Consider the following 20,601-nt stretch of genomic DNA (forward strand, 5'->3'; position numbering starts at 1 on the left):
TGATGTTCCTAGATGTAAAAGTTACAAGAAGGAAATCCAGATATTTGCTTGGGATGCTGCATATTATTTTCTGTCAATAATCTATCATTTTTTGGAAAGCCATATGTGGTGTCCTTGGAAGAAGGGCTACACACAATGGAATGTTGAGGCCTGAGTAGGTATGGGGAAGCTATGTGAGTTTTTTTTTAATAAAGAATTTTAAGCTATGTGAGTTTTAATGTATTTTATTAGTAAGGAATGTTGTGGTAAAACAAGTGGAACCGTTCGAGATGAGAGTTGATGAGTCGGAGGTGAGCTTTGTGGTGTATTGGTGCGGCCGCGTCGGAGGATGTAACAACTGACGAGTCCTGAAGCACACATTTCTGCACTCTGTGTGATAAAGATGTCAGTATTAGCATCACAACTAAAGCATGTTTGTCAGGGGATTGGTAGGTAAGCCTCCATCTGCTGGAGCGACTGCAGGTCTTACTGGCTTCACTGTGGAGTTCCAGGTTCACTTCATCATCAGAGATGATTCAGACTCCTGTGGTGTAGCAGGTAAGGACCTGGAGGCAGAAGAAGCGCTGGGGCACATCAAGCATCACTCGGTGTATGGGGTTGCTGTGACTTTTACTTCGTCCCTTGGGGCCATCAGGGAGCATATGGCAAAACCCAGAAACCATTGTATCTGCCTGCTGTTTCCAGGCAACCACAACCATTGAGAACCAGAATAGTCTACTGCGGAGATGTCCAGACGTGTAATTCATTTAGGAAGCTCAAAAAAGACGACAATTAATTAGTGATTGTATCTCAACGTGTTTTATACAGATTAGCAATAGGAGCGACTCAGAGGTTAGCAACATTTTGAAAAATAAAATAAAAAGCAAAGCACGACTAATGAAGCGTCAAAGGCCAGTTCATCCTTAGGTGAAAGAAGCAGGCTGCACTCATCCCGATTCAACAGGTCCAATCCGGGATGCAGTCCCTACTGTGGACTTGTCCAAGGTAATGTCCGGGTTATCCTGAACAAAGCAGTGGCGAGGCAGATTAAGATGAAAAGTTTCCCTAGGAGGCACAATACCTCCTTTTCCCCATCTTGTCCCAGAGTTACAGATCACAAGAGCGGGGCCTTTCCAAATCAGCCTCAGGAGGGCAATACATCAGTACAAAGGTCAGTAAATGGAGCGCAGGCGGGGTTCCCAAGGCCGAGTCAGTGGCTGGCACCAGAAATGACCTCTTCCACAGCACCACTGTGCTTTCTATATGAAAATTCGTCAAATACCTTATTTCACAATTTTCGTTCAAAAACCTCAGCCTCCATATACATATATACCCAAGAACAAACAATTGCAAGGCAGTTGACTTGTTGCACTCCAGCAGAGTTTATTACTTTATCCAAAAGTGTACTACAAACGACACCACCTACGCGTTTCGACCGAGAGGTAATAAACTCTCCTGGAGTACAATGAGTCAATTGCCTTGCTATTGTTTTTTTTTTCGAGATTGTAGAGGAATGGTCCTTTCGTCACGCGTGCACCCGTGAATCTGCGCGCTACAATGTGGACCGTTTGATGGATCTTATATATATACATATATATACACACACACACACACACACATATATATATATATATATACACCCCGTTTAGAAAACCGTGAACATTTTGTCGAGAGAGTACCCCAGTGCAGATGACAGGATTTGAGAAAACTATTGCGTCTGAAGAGGGTCGTGATTACACGGGACTCTTTGGAGCCCAGGAGACCCTGAAACATATAAGGCCACGTTTGTCATGAAGTGATCCAGTAGATTCTCATAACCCTCAGTCAAGACAGTAATGTTATGTTTAGCAAAATAACGTGTATACACTCTAGACAAGATAAACTCTGGCTTGTATCATCTTAAATAGCATAATTTAGATTTAATAAAATGAATTTACAAATAAGAAATGCATATAATATACAGATATAAGCATGTGCACATTTAACACATTGTGGTGGTATTTTAATGATTGGAAACGCCTAACTGAATACGAGCGGCTTTAAAGCAAATTTAAAAAGTATGTAAATGTATGAGGGTGTTTGAGTTAGAGTCATTACCAAAGGCTTGTGAGAGAAGTTTTTGGCGCCAGAAGGAAATCAACCTAGAGTTGATGGCTGATTGGGTTTCCTTTTTCATATACATCTGAAATTCATGGAGCCACGAATTTAATGCAGCAAAGTTGCTTTAGATCCTGATGCAAGCAAGGAAATTACCCCTCCTCTTGTTGGGTGGTGAAAAATAGCACAACTGTGGTGCAATCAGGATTTGTAAATCGCAGCTAATTACCCATAGGGTCTCAAGGCACCCCTTAACCACGGTGTCGCTGCACCAGTTGCATCAATGATAGCTCTGCTGAATGATACATTACTGTTACACATCAGAGTTGATTGCCTAAGAGCCTCAACCGCAGTCTCTGTCCTTGGGTTTTCCCTCTAGAGACACATCTTCCTTGCCCTTCCTTACCTTGAGAACATACTGGTCCCCGGTCAGGTTGTAATGTTGGCCTCCAAGGACGAAGGTTACTACGGGTAAGGATGGCACTGCCTTGCAGTCAATCAAGTACTGGAAAGGAAAAACAGACGGAGTCAGAACAATTTAGTGTTGTTGTGGCCTCAGACAAGCTTGCAGAACTTCGCATCACTAGATGTGCAGAGTGTTTGCAGAAACGGTGAATGCCTGCTGACCCCTCGTTCAGGAGATGGCAAATGTGGCTCTGCAGAGTCAGGAGGCATGACTGGCAGCTGGACATGCATTCAGAAGGTGCCAGAGCCAACTGGAGAGAGGTCGCTGAGGTGTGGGTATAATGTGGACACTTATTGAGAGGATGGGTGCGCCACTTAGAAACAGACTCAGTGGGTGGCAGGGGCAGCTTAAGGAAAGCGTTACTGGCCTGTAACCAGTGGCTGGCAGTTTGTTACACTGTAACTTTCCATATTGTGCAGGCTCCTGCCAGGGTTACGAGTTAGAAAATTATAACTTGCTTTTTACGGAAGTCTTTGGTCCCGATTCTCAGTTCAGAGCCAAATTCCGGTCCCTTTGCAAACAGACGTTTTTCGCTTTTGCAAGCATTTGAATTAAGAGATGTGTACACATTAGTGCGCTCCCACAGTTTTGCTTGTGCACATTTCTGCAGGTCAAACCTGCCGATTTTTACCCTGGAGGGAGAGGGACGGGTTGAGGGGGGTTACATTCTGAGGGTTGGAATTTTGTTTTCTAGAAATAAAAAAACAGCTGAGGTCTAGCCCAGTGGTTCCCAACCTTTTGACTTCTGTGGACCCCCATTTTATCAATACTGGAGCCCGGGGACCCCCACTTAATCATTATTGGAACACGGGGACCCCCCAGGAGACATTACTGATAGCTGGGACCTAATATTATTACATTTTTTAAGCAGGGGTCCCCGGCCCACAGGTTGGGAACCCCTGGTCCAGCCCCTACACTTAATATGCAACGAAAGTAACAACCTTGGACAACAGAGACAGAAATTGATTCACTGATGTCAACAACATACCTCTACTTCTAAGGAAGGTCATACTTCAAATAATCTTGCTAGTTCGCTCTCTATAGTGTCTATTTCCTAGGAATAGATCTATTTCGTAGGTAAGGAATATATGTATTTCTAGCCAAAAAGCACCCCTGTGTGTCTTCTGTGAAAACCCCAGATGTGAGATGTCTAGTCGAAACATTTAAATACTATAACAGTCAATTAGCAAGGTCAATTTTTTCTTGGACGTGATCGTCCGACGTTTTTCAGGGTGGACACAAGGGATTCTGTTTTTGGTTAGTAGTGTATATGTTTTATTTCAGAAGTGAATTATGTTGCCGAAACAGCACAGAAGGACCTTCGTGATTTCCACAGTCCACGCCAGTTGGAGATACAAATATTTTTGTGACCACCCGGACTGGTTTATATGGTTCAGCTTGGCGTCCGCGTGCTCACACAAGAGTTAGACTGACTACCCTGTCTAGGAATATTGGATGACATTGTTCATTATTGGTATATGTCTGATATGAGTTCACTTCTACATATTGCGAAAGACGTTCTGACTTCAGGGACACGGTTATATGTTGTGCTTGAGCTGGGAATATTGAAGTGCAGGTACTAGCACCCCTAAGTACCTGGGTGTTGCTGAGAAGTTCTGGTACGCGCCCATTAACTGTGTAGCACTGGTGCCGAGAGGTGGAGATCCTCTCCCTTGTAAGTTAAACAAGTGCTGGTACTTGGTACCTTAGAGAGCCTGCCCCCCTAAATCACCAGTGATAGGACTCACAAAAACCTAGTGAGGATAGAGTCTAAATGCAACTTCAGCTCTAGTGAAACTGCACAACTTGTCTGATGTAGTGAAACCGGATTAGGTCCATACATGCAGCAACCTGTTTTAATTGGTACTAGCCACTACACAGAATATGAATAGTATGGAGACTGACTCCTTTTAGAACATATTTTAAGACTGACCTGTTGTTTATTTCACTCACAGTCCAGACTGATTCCCTTTGATGATCTTAGATTTCTTGCAAAGCAAGCAGTTTAGACATTTCAGTGTTGAGGCGGCACACCACAATTGGCACATTAGGGATAGTTTTTGGATTATAATGCTAGGCAAGGTTTAGCTTGGTCACTGTTTGGCACACTGATGATGAGAAGCTCAGGGGTATTTGGTGATTTGTTCCTATACCTCTTTCCTTGTGTTCCCTTCCTTTCTACACTCAACGAGTGTTTAGCAAGCCTTTCCTCTCTACAAAATATATGTATTTGTGATACGCACACACTATAGAGACCCAACTAGCAAGGTCATTTGATTTCCTAGTGCATTCTCTTCAGGTATAGTGGTGTGACTGGCATTACTGTGGTCAAAAGACCATTCCTTGTGTGTTGTTTCAGGATAGTACTTTTGTTGTATCTTTGAATTTTATACAAAATAAAACACCCATTTCGACGTGATTCATCATTTTACCAGTGAAAACCCAATCAGCGGCGCCACACCTGGTAAATACCACAGCTAGGGGTATCTTTATTTTCAAGGTGCCGTAAATACCTCACCCCCATCTGGCACACCTGTAATCAGGTCCTTTTAATTTCGTGTTCAGGTGTGCATCAAATTATTTGTGATCATGTTCTGTGAAATGTCCAATGCACAAGGACAGTCTCTTGCTTGTATTATATACATGTCTGTGCATGTTTGGATATTTAATGTAGCCATCTTCCTCCTCCACTGTTTTCCACCCCAGGAAATGAGAGGGTAATATGAAGTTACAAAATCAGAAACAGCAAACACATGTATACAGGAATATACAAGCTCCTAAAAGATGCTTACAGGTATGTAACATTTCCTTCTGCAGCATGCTCGTGCTAGATTTGCATGTTGTGAAAAGCACTAAGGCACGTATTTATACTTTTTTAGCGCCAAAATTGTATTTTGTAAGTTTTTCGCCGATTTTGCGTAAAAAAAAGACGCAAATGCGGTGCTAAAAAGTATAAATACGGGCCTAAGGGCTAGATGTAGGAACAGAAAATTTTGCGAGTTGCAAATTGCGAGTCATACACACTCGCAATTTGCAGCTCGCAAAATTGTATGCAGAAAGGTGTCTCAGACACCTTCTGCGACTCGCTATGGGGTCGCAAAGACCCACCTCATGAATATTAATGAGGTGGTCGCAAATTGCGACCCCATAGCGAGTCCCTGCACTCAGAGGGATGGTGGCCTGCTGGAGACAGCAGACCTCCATGTCTGTGACTGCTTTTTTAATAAAGCAGTTTTATTTATTTTTTGAATTGCAGCCCGTTTTCCTTAAAGGAAAACGATTTGCAAGTCAAAAAAATAATGAAACCATTTGGTTTCATTTTTTCAGAGCAGGCAGTGGTCCATTGGACCACTGTCTGCTCTGAAAAAATATTTTCAGCGACATTCACAAAGGGGAAGGGGTCCGATGGGGACCCCTTCCCGTTTGCGAATGAGTTACCACCTAATTGATTAAGTAACTTCAAGTGGGTGTTAACTGCGAATTGCGGTGCGAGTCGCAAATAGGAAGGGAACACCCCTTTCTATTTGCGAGTCGGATTCACATTTTGCGAGTTGGTACCGACTCGCAAAATGTGAATCAGCATCGCAATGGCCGTTTTGCATGTCACAAACTGCGTTTTTCGCAGTTTGTGACATGCAAACCGGTTCCTACATCTGTCCCTAAGCTCTCAATACCCAAAGCGATTCGTGCAAAGTAGCTGAAGAGGTAGCAAACTGTATCTTTACAGCTGTTCACTAATTTGAGCCTCTTCCAGCTTTTATATCCACACGGTAATGGTTATTGGAAGCACTGAAGGCACTGTCACAGCCTTACAAATGTCAGCTAACAGAATACTTCCAAAGAATAAGGCTGTGGTGTCATTTGAAATCTACAATTAGTGCATAATTAATCTGAAGACATGCAATTACTTTGCACTACTATTCATGAAGTAGAACTGACGTTGCCTTCATGTGGTAGTGCAAAACTACAGAAATCTGTTCTGTTTTTCTTAATGTTTTAATATCATCCTAATAGTACATAAGTGCACTCTCTGCAACAAGTTTGATGTTGACACTTTTCAGGAACATATTGTGGATACATAAAAATAATACTGGTAACCTAATTGATTAAGTAACATCAAATAATGATACTATTATAGTCAAAAACCTAAAGCATATACATATACCCACTTGATTCTTATGGCCTTGCAAAGATTACTTTTCAACTGACACAGCCTGGAAGTCGCTCACTCTACACAACAAAGTAATATCTACCAAAAATGCACAATAAAAGACAATTCCTATCGACATCAAGAATGCATTGATTAAAAGTTGGACTTCTGAGACATGTAAGCACAACATTTTGGGTGGCAGATGCATGCTCAATCTGTGATACTATGGCCCCTGGAAAGCTTTAAAAAGAAAAGCAACTTCTATCAGTTATAGCAAACTGATATGCACTAGGGCTCTTTCACTAACCAGTTATAGTGCATTGAAAAACATGCTGTATACACCCCATGGTATAAAGAGGGCATCTGTCTTAATGACTTATAGATGTGGGTTTACAAAAGGTTGGCACGGTAAAAGATTGTGCTAGCTACACCTCTGTAACATGTGCTGAGCTATGGGAATCACCAACGCTACATATCTCCAGACCGCTTGCCTGCAACCATTGACTCATTACACCTGGAGAGGTTGCAACTGTATACTTTGAATTGGGAGCCAGATCTATGCGATGCTGTTAAGTCCAGAAGCCTAAATATTTCTCACTTATACTTACTCCAGGCATTATTTTCTTCTTCTTCTCTCCTTTTCTTCTCATTCACCTGAATGGGGACCAAAAGAACCTGTAGGATGGGACCCATTGGAGTGCAAAAGAAATAGGTTCCTTTAGAGTGAGCTTTCTTTGCTCTGATGTTGACTCCCCATATATTAGTTAAGGGGACTGCTGTGGATGAAAGGTACAAAATGTGACCTCTTACTTGAGTATATGAATAGTTCTCTAGTTGACTTGTGGTCTATGTTGTAGTCTATGAAGTTCCTACATTCTGTTTGACCGACACAGGCCCTTTATGTCCTACCATTTGCTTGAGATCAAACCTACAGTCATCGGTTCAACATCAGTCCTCCTAATAAAGTCTATCGGCTCTTGGAAGTCATACATATTTTTGAGATAATTCTCCATTAACCTCATCTCCAAAAAACAATTTGTACTTCATCTGGAACTCACAGATTCTGATTCTAATACTTGTATGGAGGCATAACCATCAATCAAACAATCAATCAATCAGGATTTGTAAAGTGCAGATAATCACCCGACAGCGTATCCAGGTACTTGCAGGACCCGGAGAAAGGAGTGAAAACAAGGGAAAAGCAAGGAGAAGGCACACCAAAAAACGTGGGAAAAAGCAAGGAGAAAGCAGTAAAAACAAGGGAAAAGCAAGGAGAAGACACACAAAAAGGGGGCAAAACCAAGTAGAAAACAGTGAAACCCCTGGAAAAGGAAGGAGAAGGCAAAGAAAAAAAGAGGGAAAAAGCCAGAAGAAAGCAGTCAGAATGAGTGAAAAGCAAGGAGAAGACACACCAAAAAGAGGAACAAGCAAGGAGAAAGTAAGGAGAAAGGAGGAAAAGCATAGAGAAGGCACTCAAAAAATGGGGTAAAAAGGAAGTAGAGAGGAGTGAGAATGAGGGAAAAGCAAGGATAGCCACACAAAAACAAGGAAAAGCAAGGAGAAAGCAGTGAAAAAGAGGGAAAAGCAAGGAGAAGGCACACAAAAAAACAGGGGAAAAGCAAGGAGAAAACAGTGAAAATGATGGACAAGCTGGGAGCGAGCAAATAAAAAATGGGGGGAAAAGCAAGGAGAAAGCACTGAAAACAAGGGAAATCAAAGAGGGGCACACAAAAAACAGTGGGAAAAGCAAGGAGAAAGCAGTGAGAATGACGAAAACGCAGAGAGGGAAAAAGCAAGGAGCAGTGAAAAAGAGTAAAAGAAGTAGGCATACAAAAAAGGGGGAAAAAGCAAGGAGAAAGCTGTGAGAACGAGGGAAAAGCAAGGAGAAATCACTTATAAAATGGGGGGAAAAGCAAGGAGAAGACAGGAGCAAGAGCGATGCAGCAGGATTCGGCGAGCTGGGCCTGGGACCTGCTCCTTGTTTTGAGCTTCTGAACCATCGTCTGAGCCGATCATCACATTGTGATCGGTCCTCCTTTTGTGCATACTGCTTCTCCATCAGTGGTGCTCAAATTAAGAGACCTCAAGGTGGATGGTAATGAAACAGTCTTTTGCATCCCAATCGAGTATATGGTCATAATAGAAATCTCAGAACCGTGAACAGTGGATTTTTTGTGGGATCTTTTACTGCGCGCAGATGCTTCAAGACTGGCACCCTATCTAGAAAAAGTGCTTGCCTCCAGCCCTTTTCTTTCACATAAATTACTATAGATCATTAACCACACAAATCTTATTTAGTGCATCTAGTTAAATACTTTGGGGCAGTGGTTCTTAAACTTTTGATTTCTGTGAACTCCCACTGAATCAATATTGGAAGCTGGAGAAGCAGTTTCTATGATCAAAACCTCAAACAAGTATACAAAACTACAGAAATAAATACACATCAAACAAATAATGAAATATTTTCTTTTGGTCAGAACAAAAAAAATGTACAAAAATTGAAATTTAAATTCTAATGGGAAGTTTGGAGCTTTTCAAAATGTAGTTTTATTTCCAAAAAACAATAGCTACACTGTAATCTAGTGTATCTCTTTGTCTTTTTTATTCGTAATGCATCATCTCTTTTTTATGAGAGCATTCCAGGGCTTCAATTGAGGCCGGCAATCGGCCATACTATTGTTTGCTGTACTTGTGCTGCTACTGCATTTCAAACCAATGATGCCTATGTAATTTGTTGCCTTCCGTTTCAAATTTGTTCACATTTACAGTGTTTTGAAAATGTAAAATTTTAAATTTAACTTTTCTATATGCATAACTTTTTTAATCTGCTGATATTATGAAACAGTTGCGGACCCCTGAGTAGATACTGCGGACTCTGAGGGTTCCATGAACCACAGGTTAAGAAGCACTACTTTGGGGTATTATTTGTTATTAAGTATGAAGATGTGTTTAAGGCGTACTGTGAACAAACGTACAGTGAATATGTCTCCATAATGTATCTCCTTAACTCCTTTAGTGCAGGTGTCAGTCAATGGCCGACAACCCACACTCCCTCCCCAGTGGGTCTATCCGCCATTAGCCGCTACTGGGGAGGGTTACAAAGGATCCTCTGGTATAAGCACCAGAAGAGTCCTTTTTTAACAGAAGGGCAGGGGCGATGTAGAATCACTTCTGCTTCAGCCTCTGCACCCCTTCTGACTATCTGTGACATTATCTGCCTGAATTCCCAACGGTGGCAAAGAAGACAACAGGTGAGTTCTTGCTCTGCCATCTGGTGGGGATTTAGGGGGGGTCGCAATGCCTAACCAGGTTTCAGGAAGGCATTGTTGGAAAGTGAAGTCTCCCATTTCCAACAATGCCTTCCTGACATGTTTTCCTAGATGTTGGTCGCGGCATGACCATTATATGTAGCCAGGAAAACCACTAGGCCACCAGGGACCTTATTTTTAGAGGGGGGGGGGGTTGTCAGCCCTCGTGGTGAAGGGGCACAAATTATTTATCGGCCCAGGGTCAGCCCTACTGCCATTCGGACTGCGAACCTCTCAGGAAAAGTATATCTTTGCATTATGTCACATCACCAACATGATTGTAGATCATGTGGTGGCATGACACAATGCAAAGGTGTTCTTTTCTTGAGTAATCCATGTACCTGTACAGGACTGTCTAAAGAACCGAATGGCCCATTTTGCATTGATGGTTTTGTCTAGGAATACTATTGTATGTGTAGGTGTGCCCACTTTCTCCACACAATACAAAGGTGTACTTCTGCTGAATAATTTGTTTATCCCATCAGAACTGTTGAACTAACCAAGCAGCTTGGTTTTAATTGTAGACTCTTTCTTGAAGTATTCTTGAACATATTGCTTACAAAATGTCTTATTGAAGATCCCAAGATTACATGGTTTGAAAGTAACTTTAGTCAGATGACTTTTGTTCTGATGAGACCTGAAGACTAATTACATGTTGCAACGTTGGTATTTCCTCCCTAAGTAGCTTACAAAATATGCTATGATTTGCCAGGAGATACCATATATGAACAGAAGGATCTCCGTTTATGTTTGTTTGCTAAAATCTCCTATGCAATCTTGGGATCTATGCAGCAACTTGTTCTACGTTGTTGTGTATATATATATATATTTGTTCACTGTCTGAGCACTGTGTCGTCTGCAATAATTTAGATACATAATGAAATGCATATTGTCCCTATGCTAAAAATGTAAAAATCATCATCATACAAGATATTGTATCCTGTACCCTTTTTTATAATACAAATTACTAATTGAGTTTTCACACTTTCAAAGCAAAAGTAGAAGTGTTGGTGAATGAGTCCCGCAGGACATTTGTTTGGCTTATTACTTTAGGGAACCTAGGCTGTATTCCTCAGCATGTTTGCCTTAGTTTCAAAGGTAGAAATGCTCACTCAGTTTGAGGAATATAGGCCTCTGAGGCATTCTCGGAAACCCCCAACCGGTATCCACAAAACGTATTTAGATGTGCAGAAATTGTCCGTTTTCATTGCCTGTCACCACCTGGAAAACCATGGTGGTGAGGGGCAGTGAAATGCCCCCATTGCTGTGGGAGATAACATCCATGGTGAGAGGGGCATTTTTTTCAATAAGAAAATCCAACTTTGGGATTTTGCTTTTGAAAATTAAAAAAAAATGGTGGATGGCGCCATCATGTTGATGGAGCAGTGTGTCAAACTAAAAAGACATTGACAGTAATACTGTGGCTCCTGTCAAAGTTTTTGAATTGGCCGCCAGCTTGGCGGTCATTTCTAAATTTGGCGGGAAGAGTAGTCTCAGCATGGCAGACGTTAAATCCTCCGTTAGGGCAACAGGGTCTTCTTTGTCAGCCAAATGTAAATATTGTCGTTACAAAGAACATTTTGTTCTCTTTTGCAGTCTAAACACCTAGAGGTGTCCAGCGTGGTGTGACTTGCATTGATTTGGTTCACTTTCCTATAATGCCATGCAAAACTGGAAAGTGCGTACATTGCTAACATTACTCATTTATTTACATTTTGTGTTGGGAAATTCTGAAATGTGTTGAGATTCACAAATTGACAACCAACCAGCATTCCCAAATGTCTGCACATAAAAACTGAAAAACGGTGGGTGGTCCCAGCGCCCATGATGGGAAAATGCTAAAAACACAACATAAACACATCACATTTTGCAGAGAAAACTCACCTTTTTTTGCAATGTGGATAGCTATGGATTTTGGGACCTAGCTAGGTCAGCATCTAGGCAAATCCGCACCTTTTTGAAAACTAGAAAAGCAGGGGAGTCCAGAGTTGCGTGACTTGCGTGGCTCTCACCAGGTAATTTTTACCCAGAAGCCCTTGCAAAAATCAAACTTTGGAAAGAAACACACATTTTCCTTTGTTTACAAGGATTCTGGATAAAACAAATCTGTTGTGAGCCACATAAGTCACCACACCCTGGATTCCCCCAAGTGTCTAGTTTTAAAAAATGTGCAGGTTTGCTAGGTGTCCCTTGGTGCTGGATGAGCTTGGGCCAATAATCCACCACTAACCACTTTCCAAAAAAAGGGTTTGTTTTGAGTGGAAAAATGTGACTGTTGGACTTTTTGCCTTACGCAGGGTCATCCCCAGTCTTTTTGCTTCCTTCCTCCTGGTTTTTCGGACCTCTCGCTGTGGGCTCTAGGACTCTGAGCACTTTATCACTGCTGACCAGTGCTAAAGTGCAGGTGCTCTCCCATATAAAGTTTGTATGATTGGCTTACACCTAATTGGCATATTTAATTTACCTATAAGTCCCTTGTACAGTGGTATCTCTATACCCAGGGCCTGTAAATTAAATACTACTAGTGGGCCTGCAGCGCTGCTCGCGCCACCCACTGAAGTAGACTTTCAAAACCTGTCTCAGGCCTGCTAGTGCAGGGCCTGTGTGCGCAGTTTTCTGCCTCAGGGACCTGGCATCTAAACTTACTTGCCAGGCCCAGAACTCCCCTTTTACTACATGTAAGTCACCCCTAAGGTACGCCCTAGCTAGCCCTATGGGCAGGGTGCCATGTATGTAGAAAGGCAGGACATGTGCCATATTGCATGGCCTGTCCTAGTAGTGACAAACAGCCTAACTTGGTGTCTCACTGCTGTGAGTGCTGCATTCTCATAGGATTGCATTAGAAATGCCCTGCCTTATGTGTAAGGGGTATTGTCTGATTTATGAGGGGTAGCGTAGGCATGTTTGGTATGGTTTTGATGGTGATAATAAATGCTGCTTACTGGTGTGGGTGTATTTTTTATTACTATCACAGAAATGCCACTTCTAGAAAGAGCGCATTTATCTGTGCTTATGACTCTGGTGTTTTGCAGCTTGACTCCAATCCACGTCTGGGCAGAGCGACAGTTGGGGCTTTGTGCATACTTTTCAGACAGCCTGTACACAGGGAGGGTGGAGGTGTCACAGAGGTGCATCTGCATACTGAATAGTCTTCCTGGGCTGAGAGAAGGGAGAGGCGGGGCACACCTGCATTTTTTAAGACTGTGCCCTGGCCTCACACAATAGGGTCGTTAATCCCCCACTGATGTTTGGAGCCTATGCTGAAAGGAGAAAGGGGGCACTCCCAGAACCAGTTGTAACTGGCTGGAACCTCCTCTCCATACCATTGTAAAACACTGTAAGAACTGACTATAAGTACAGGGGAATTTTCTCCACAATTTGGAGACTCTTGGAATCATCTTGGAACTGGACACCAAAGGCTGAAAGGACTCACCAGGAACCACCATGGACTGCTGCTGCTGTGCTGACCTGTGACCTGCCTGGTCACTGTGAAGGACTTGCCACTTGCTGCCTTTCCCTTGTGTTGGCCTGTAGCTGGGCCCTCCACCTGAGGACCTTGTCTTAAGATTCTGCTCCCCAGGGGCAGGGTGCTGTGGCCCCTGACCCCTGCATCCATTTCTTCACGAGGGGTGCTTCTCCGTGGTTGCGGCTGCCATAGCGCTGATTGCAGCGCGCTTATGGAGCCTCGGGAGCTCGTAGGCTCCTTGCTGCATTGTGCCCCTTTAAATAAGATCACCGCAGCAGCCCGGGAAGCTGGAAGAACACTCGCGCACCGCATCGGGTGCAGGTTAGTGTCTGCTCGGGCCCCAGGAGGAATCCGATCTTCTTGTGGCTTCACGGCAGGACCAGGGGAAGGCGCGGGCAGTGCCCCCTTTCCCCTGGCCTCTGCGTTGGGAGCAGGACGCTCCTTTTCTGCTGTTAGGTAAAACGGGCATTATTGTGGGGCCCCCCCTTGGTGGAAGGGCCAGTGGAGGCCCGGGGGGCCCCCAGAGATCGCGGGTCCCGGTAGGGGCCTGTCATTAAACCGGAGGGGGTGCGTGGTGCCCCCCTCCTGCCCTAAGTTGTTTTTGCTGGCTTTGGCCCCCCTCATGAGGGCCGGTTGAGGCCCTGGGGGGCCCCCAGTAATGGGGCCTGTCTATAAAAGAGAGGAGGTGCATGTCGCCCTCCTTTGACCCCAGCGTATAAGGGAGGCCCCCGTTTTGCACATAGGAGCGCCGGGGGCCCCATTGTTCGCCTTCTAGGCACTGGAGGTGCCTTCATCCAACCAGGTACTGTTTAAAGGACCAATATAGTTGCAATCCAAAGTTCTTTCTACAGACTTTTGTTTGATTCATATATTACCTACCTGCGTTTGATGTTTTTACATATGTGTATGCAAATGTTCCTTTTATGGACATGCTTGCTAATATGTTTTTCTAACTTGCCATATGTTTTCTAATGTTCCTACTATGGCCATTTTATGATATTCTTATGACAAGTGCTGTGATGTAATAACGTGTTTTCCTGACTACTGCTTATGTTGCAGAATACTGAGTAACCTGTGTGTTATGTGTGACTACTGCTAGTTTGCAGAGTAACTAATGTGTAACATTCTGACAACTGCTAAGGTAGCAGGATAGTACTGATATGTGATGTTTGGTCTGATAATTGCCTTGTGTACAATACAGTATATTTTCATATAATCTGGTGTTGTGTTTCCTTTGAGGTGGGGATATTGCGTCACGTGTGTTGTGCAAACGCTTTTACACATTGCCTCTGGGTTAAGCCTGACTGCTCGTGCCAAGCTACCAAGGGGGGGAGCAGGGGTTATCTTGGACGTGTAACTCCCTTGCCCTGACTAGAGTGGGTAAGTTCTGCCTGGCTGAGGTGCATACCCTCGCCAACCAGAAACCCCATTTTTAACAGTGACGTATTCATGTTTCGTTTTGGGCCATTTCTTCTTGCAGGCACTAGGCCTACCCACACAAGTGATGTACCATTTTTATCAGGAGCCCTGGGGGAATGCTAGGTGGAAGGAAGTTTGAGGATCCTGTATATTCCAGAATTTAGCATTAGAGAAATATGAGGAAAATGTGTTTTTGTAGTCAAAGTGTGAGGTTTACAAGGGATTCTGGGTAAAAAAAAACTGGTAAAAGCCAAGAAAGTCACCCCACCCTGAATACCCCTAGGTGTCTAGTTTTACAAAATGTAGTTTTTTTTAGGTTTCCCAGGGTGCCAACTGAGAAAGTTTGTGGCTCTCTGCAGATGCCAGGACTTTCCATCACAGAAATGTGAGGAAAATGTGTTTTAGTCAAAGTTTGAGGTTTTCAATGGATTATGGGTACAAAAACCTGGTGAGAACCACATGAGTCACCCCACCCTGGATTCTCCCAGGTGCCTAGTTTCGAGAAATGTGCAAGTTTGCTAGGTTTCCCTAGGTGTCGGTTGCTCTAAAGTCCAAAATATACTGCTACCCACTTTGCAAAAACGGGTTTGTTTTGAGTGGAAAAATGTGATGTATCCATGGGTGGTTTCCGGTCACAGGCACTAGGCTTATCCACACAAGTGAGGTACCATTTGTATCGGGACACTTGAGAGAATGCTGGGTGGAAGGACGTTTATGGCTCCCCACAGATTCTAGAACTTTCCATCACAGAAATGTGAGGAACTTGTGTTTTTTCAGTCAAAGTTTGAGGTTTGCGATGTGGCTCCGGGTAACAAAAACCTGGTGTGAGCCACGCATGTCTATCCTAGATTTCCCTATGTCTAGTTTTAAAAAATGTGCACGTTTTCTAGGTTTCCCTGGGTGCCGGCCAAGCTAGGGCCCAAAATCCACAGCTGCTCACTTTGCAAAAAAGGGTCAGTTTTGAGCGGAAAAGTGTAGCCATGTTGAGTTTTGGGGTGTTTCCTGGTGCAGCCACTACGCCTACCCACACAAGTGAAGTATCAATTTTATCGCAAGACTTGGGGGAATTCTGGGTGGAAGGACGTTTGTGGTCCCTAGATTCCAGAACATCCCAGAACATAAATGTGAAGAAAGTTTGTTTTTTTAGTCAAAGTTTGAGGTTTGAAAGAGATTCTGGGCAAGAAACCCTGGTGAGAGCCACACAAGTCACCGGGCCCTGGATACCATTAAGTGTCTAGTTTTAAAAAATGCACAGATTTGCAAGGTTTCCCTAGGTGCCGACTGAGTTAGGATCCAAAATCTACAGCTACCCACATTTGAAAAAAGGGTCCGTTTTCAGTGGAAAAGTGTAATGCATCCATGTTGTGTTTTGGCCCATTTCCTGTCATGGGAACTAGGCCTACCCACACAAGTGAAGTACCATTTTTAACAGAAGACATGGGAGTATAGAATAGTAGAATATTTGTTATTACCAACTGGATTTTGTTGCATTTATGCCTGTCAAATGTAAGCTAGTTAATCAATCAGTCAATCAACTAATCTAACTTGTATAGCGCAGCACTATCACTCCCAGGGGTATCTCGGTGCTGATGGTGCCATATCTCTGTCAAAAAAACAGGTCTTGAGCTTATTTCTGAAGTCCATCAGGGAAGGTGGAGGGGCAGGTCGTTCCAGGACTTGGCGGAAATGTAGGAGAAGGAGCAGCACCTGCAGTGGCTGTGACGGATGCGGGAGTATGTGCGATGGCGAGTGAGGAGAGCAGGTGTATTGTGGGTTGATGGAAGTTAAGACAGTCGTTGATGTAGGAGGGTTCTTGATTGTGTAAGGCTTTGTAGGCAAGCGAGGTTTTTGCACCAGCATCTCCTCTGAAAAGGGAGCCAGTGGAGGTTTCTAAGGTGGTGGGTGACGTGGGTGTGTTCTGAATGGTCTGGAGTCTTTTGAGTAGGTGGGAGGAGATTCCGGTCTAGAGGGCATTACCGTTATCGAGGCGACTTGTTATGGGTGCCTGCGTGACGTTCATTCTGGTGTTGTTTGGGATCAATCTGAAGATCCTGAAGATCCTGCAGAGCATGTGGAGCGTGTGAAAGTAGAAGGAGGCGACTGCGTTGACTTGCCATTTTATGGTTAGTTGGCTGTCCAGGATGATGCCTAAGTTGCATGAGACATCTGTTGGCATGGGTGTAGGCCGGAGTACTGCTGGCCACCAATTGTGGTCCCATTGGAATAAGTTCTTTCCAAAGATCAGCGCCTCAGTCTTGTTGGTTTTGAGTTTGAGGCAGTTGTCTTTCATCCACTTAGATACGTTGGGCATGGTGTTGCCGAGATTAGGTTTGACATTGTCTCTGTCTCTCTCTCTCTCGATAGGATCAGCTGGGAACTGTCAGTGTAAGAGATTATGCTGAGGCAGTGGGATTTGATGACATCTGCAAGGGGAGTCATGTAGACATTGAACAGGGTGGGGCTCAGGGATGATCCCTGGGGTATGCCACATTTGATGGCATTGGGTGTGGAAGAGAAGAGGGGCAGTAGCAAGGTTTGTGTTCATCCTGTGAGAAAGGAGGCAATCCATTTGAGGGCATTTTGCTGTATGCTGATGTTGTGTAGTCTGTCGATGAGGGTGTGGTGGAAGACCATGGCAAATGCGGCAAAGTGGTCGAGGACGATCAGAGCCACAGTTTCTCCTTGGTCAAGGAGGGTTTGTCTTCTTCTGTGGCAGCAATCAGTCCGGTCTCACTGCTGTGGTTGGCACAGAATCCTGATTGAGATGTGTCAAGGAGGTGGTTTGATTCGAAATGTTCGGTGAGCTGTTGGTTGATGGCCTTTCGAGTACTTTGACTGGGTGAGGGAGCAAGAAGATGAGTCGGTTGTTTTTTAGATCATTGGGGTCTGCAGAAGGTTTCTTTAGAAGGGATCTGACCTTGGCCTGTTTTTATCTTTCTGGGAAGGCTGACGTGGAGATGGAGGTGATGACGATGCTGGTGAGTTATGTGCTAATTCGGTTGGTTCCGAGGTTGAAGAAATAGTGGGGGCAGGGGTCATGGATGTCCCAGAGTGGATGAAAGCCATGATGGATTCAGTAGCATGGATGGTGTGCGGGGACCAGGTGGTGATTGTGTGGCTGGTGTTGGTTGGTTGGGGTGGTCAAGGGTCGGAGAAGTGGATTGAGGATCGAAGTTGTTGTACATGGTGGCGATCTTGCTGTGTAAGTAGTCCAAGAGGGTATCCCATAGCTCTTGGGAGGGGTAGATAGCGTTCTCCATTGCTGCTGGGTTGGAGAATACCTTGACTATATTGAAGAGTTGCTTTGTGTGGTTGGCTGCCAGTGTATAAGAAAGTGTATGAGAAAGAAGACATTTGTACCCACAAATTCAGAGATGTACAAATAACCACAGCCACAACCTCCTACACTCCATATCTTTTGCCCATTTCAGAAATACATAGGTTTCCTTGACACCCATTTTTTTACTCTGCATATTTCATCATATGAATCAATATATACTTGGTACACAATGAAAAACTATTGTCCAGTACAGCTCAGTTATTGGCTCTGGGTACCTTGGATTCTTGGAGAATCTACAAATCCTATATATATCCCTGCAACCAGAATGGTGTTTTGGATGTAATGGTGTATTGCTTTTGTAAACCGGCCATTGTGACATAAAGTTATAGATTAGAACATTGTCACAAATGGCCATTTTTTCTACTCACTTTCAATATTTCTTTAATTAAACAGTTAGTTTCTTTGGGAAAACCTTGAGGGGTGTGCACATATGAACCCTTGTTGAATTGGTACTGGACTCCAAATGTCGGACACACAGAAGAAAAGTCCACTCCAGACTCTCAGAGGATCAGAAGCAAGCTCCAGTCGGGGGACTTCAGGAAATGTAAGAACCACCCCCCAGAGGGGACCTGCTGACCTGCAATCCACCCTCAAAGTGGCCTGCCTCCTGGTTCCAAGGGCACCCTTGTGCACAGCTCTTAGCTCACCTATCTGCTCTGCAGCCGGCTTGTCTGGGCCCTGCACCGGAGAGCCAGCTGTGCTCTAAGGGTTCCCCACCCCTTGCGACCTCTACACTCCAAAGGGTCCGATCGAGAAGTCCGCCTGTGCAGTGCTTTTCCAAGTGGTCCCCCGCTGTTGTCTTGCACCAGCTCCAAGGACTTTTCCAGCAGCTGCTCCCACCGAAACTGGGAGCCGCCCGAACTTCCCTGGCTGGTCCACAGGACATCTTGACGACCTCGACCTTAAAGCGAAAGGAGACATTGGTAAACACATTGCCTTATTGTATATGTCTTTTTAAAGTTTTCTCCCATTGATTACTATGGTGTGCAATTACACACAAAAAGACTATTTTTGCTAAACTTTGAAAAATCATAACTTGAAAAGTACTTACTCGATTTTGATGATCTTGGTCTTGATAATGTTATAAAAATCTGAAGTATTTTTGCAAATTGGTCTCGAGTTATTCTTTTGTGTATGTGTCCACATTTATTGATACTGTGAGTACAACAATTGCTTAGCACTTCTCTAAGATTGGCCAACTGCTCGGCCAAGCTACCATAACAATTAGAGCATTAGGTGGTCTAGTTTTACATCTGTAAACCAAGCTGGGGTTGCTTGGGCTCTCTGCACAGTGCACATCATTTTTGTACACTATATAGAGAGCCAGCCTCCTACAGGTCCCACTGCTGATGTGGCTTGCTAGGGCATGCCATATTTGTAAACATTTATGGAATTGGGTGCACAAACTGCAACTGGAAGTTTTAAAAGGAATATATGTGGTCACTTTGCCAAACGTCCCTCCAGTGTCGTGATACCAATTTTTTCTCTGGCCGCAAACCCTTCTAGCAGAATATTGAAACAACTGTCCTAGCCATAGTGGGGTGCACTGAATCAGCATTTTGTCATTTGTGAGTAATCTCGGGGCCACGCATCAGAACTTGAAAATCACCACTGTCACCAGCTGGGAGGTGGTGGTGGAGCAGGTCTAGAGAAGCCCAAGTTGGAGGCCAAATAACATAGTTGAATGTTGGCCATCCCTGGAAAAACCCTCATATACAGACTGCCTACCTTTATCCAAAGCTATGCAGGGGACTGGTCTCTCTATAAAAAGGAGTGAGAGCCTAGAACCATTGAGTAAGTACGTCATGGGGGAAGTGTTGGAAGACATAAGAAGCGGGCAGTATCATCATCTTAAATAATGTCACTCTTCCCAAAAGATGCAGCAGGAGACATTCTCAACGGGACAATCTTAATCAACACTCTTTTAACTTCCCCACCAATGATCCACATAATCCTGCATTCCCACCTTGTACTCTTTAACTCTCTGACTGACTTCTCTATAGTCAGGAAAAATGCCCTTTGCACACTTTCCTTTCAATTACTACTTGACTAGCTTCGAAGTGCGCAGAGCACGATTAACAAACTCTTAGCAACTTAAGTGGTTCCAAAAACCTACATTGCTGAGCTTTTCGTGATCCCATGGAAATGCAAAGTTGTGTGCAACATCTTCTATGTCCGACTTACTATACTCTTTCACAACAATTAAATAATTCCTCATGACCAATGCCTTGGCACATCGTGCACAATCCTCTTGCGGGTGATCCCAATCCTAAGGAACAATTCCTCCATCTTAGTCCTCACAAACTATGGTATATTGTCAGACAACAGAGTTTCAAGTAAAACCTCCCTAGAAAACATATTTCCAAGAAAATCAAT

The 20,601-nt window shown here is 43.9% G+C and overlaps 1 protein-coding gene across 1 annotated transcript in view; it reads right to left on the reverse strand.

Moving 5' to 3' along the window:
* The window catches only part of LOC138246381 (cathepsin D-like), a 111,061-nt gene that overhangs the window by 12,725 nt on the left and 77,735 nt on the right, over positions 1–20,601 (reverse strand). The window contains exon 8 of the mRNA XM_069200949.1: positions 2,483–2,581. Coding sequence (XP_069057050.1) covers positions 2,483–2,581 — 99 coding nt within the window. The remainder of the gene's footprint in view (positions 1–2,482; positions 2,582–20,601) is intronic.

The sequence above is a fragment of the Pleurodeles waltl genome, chromosome 7 (assembly GCF_031143425.1).
Source record: "Pleurodeles waltl isolate 20211129_DDA chromosome 7, aPleWal1.hap1.20221129, whole genome shotgun sequence".
NCBI lineage: Eukaryota > Metazoa > Chordata > Amphibia > Caudata > Salamandridae > Pleurodeles > Pleurodeles waltl.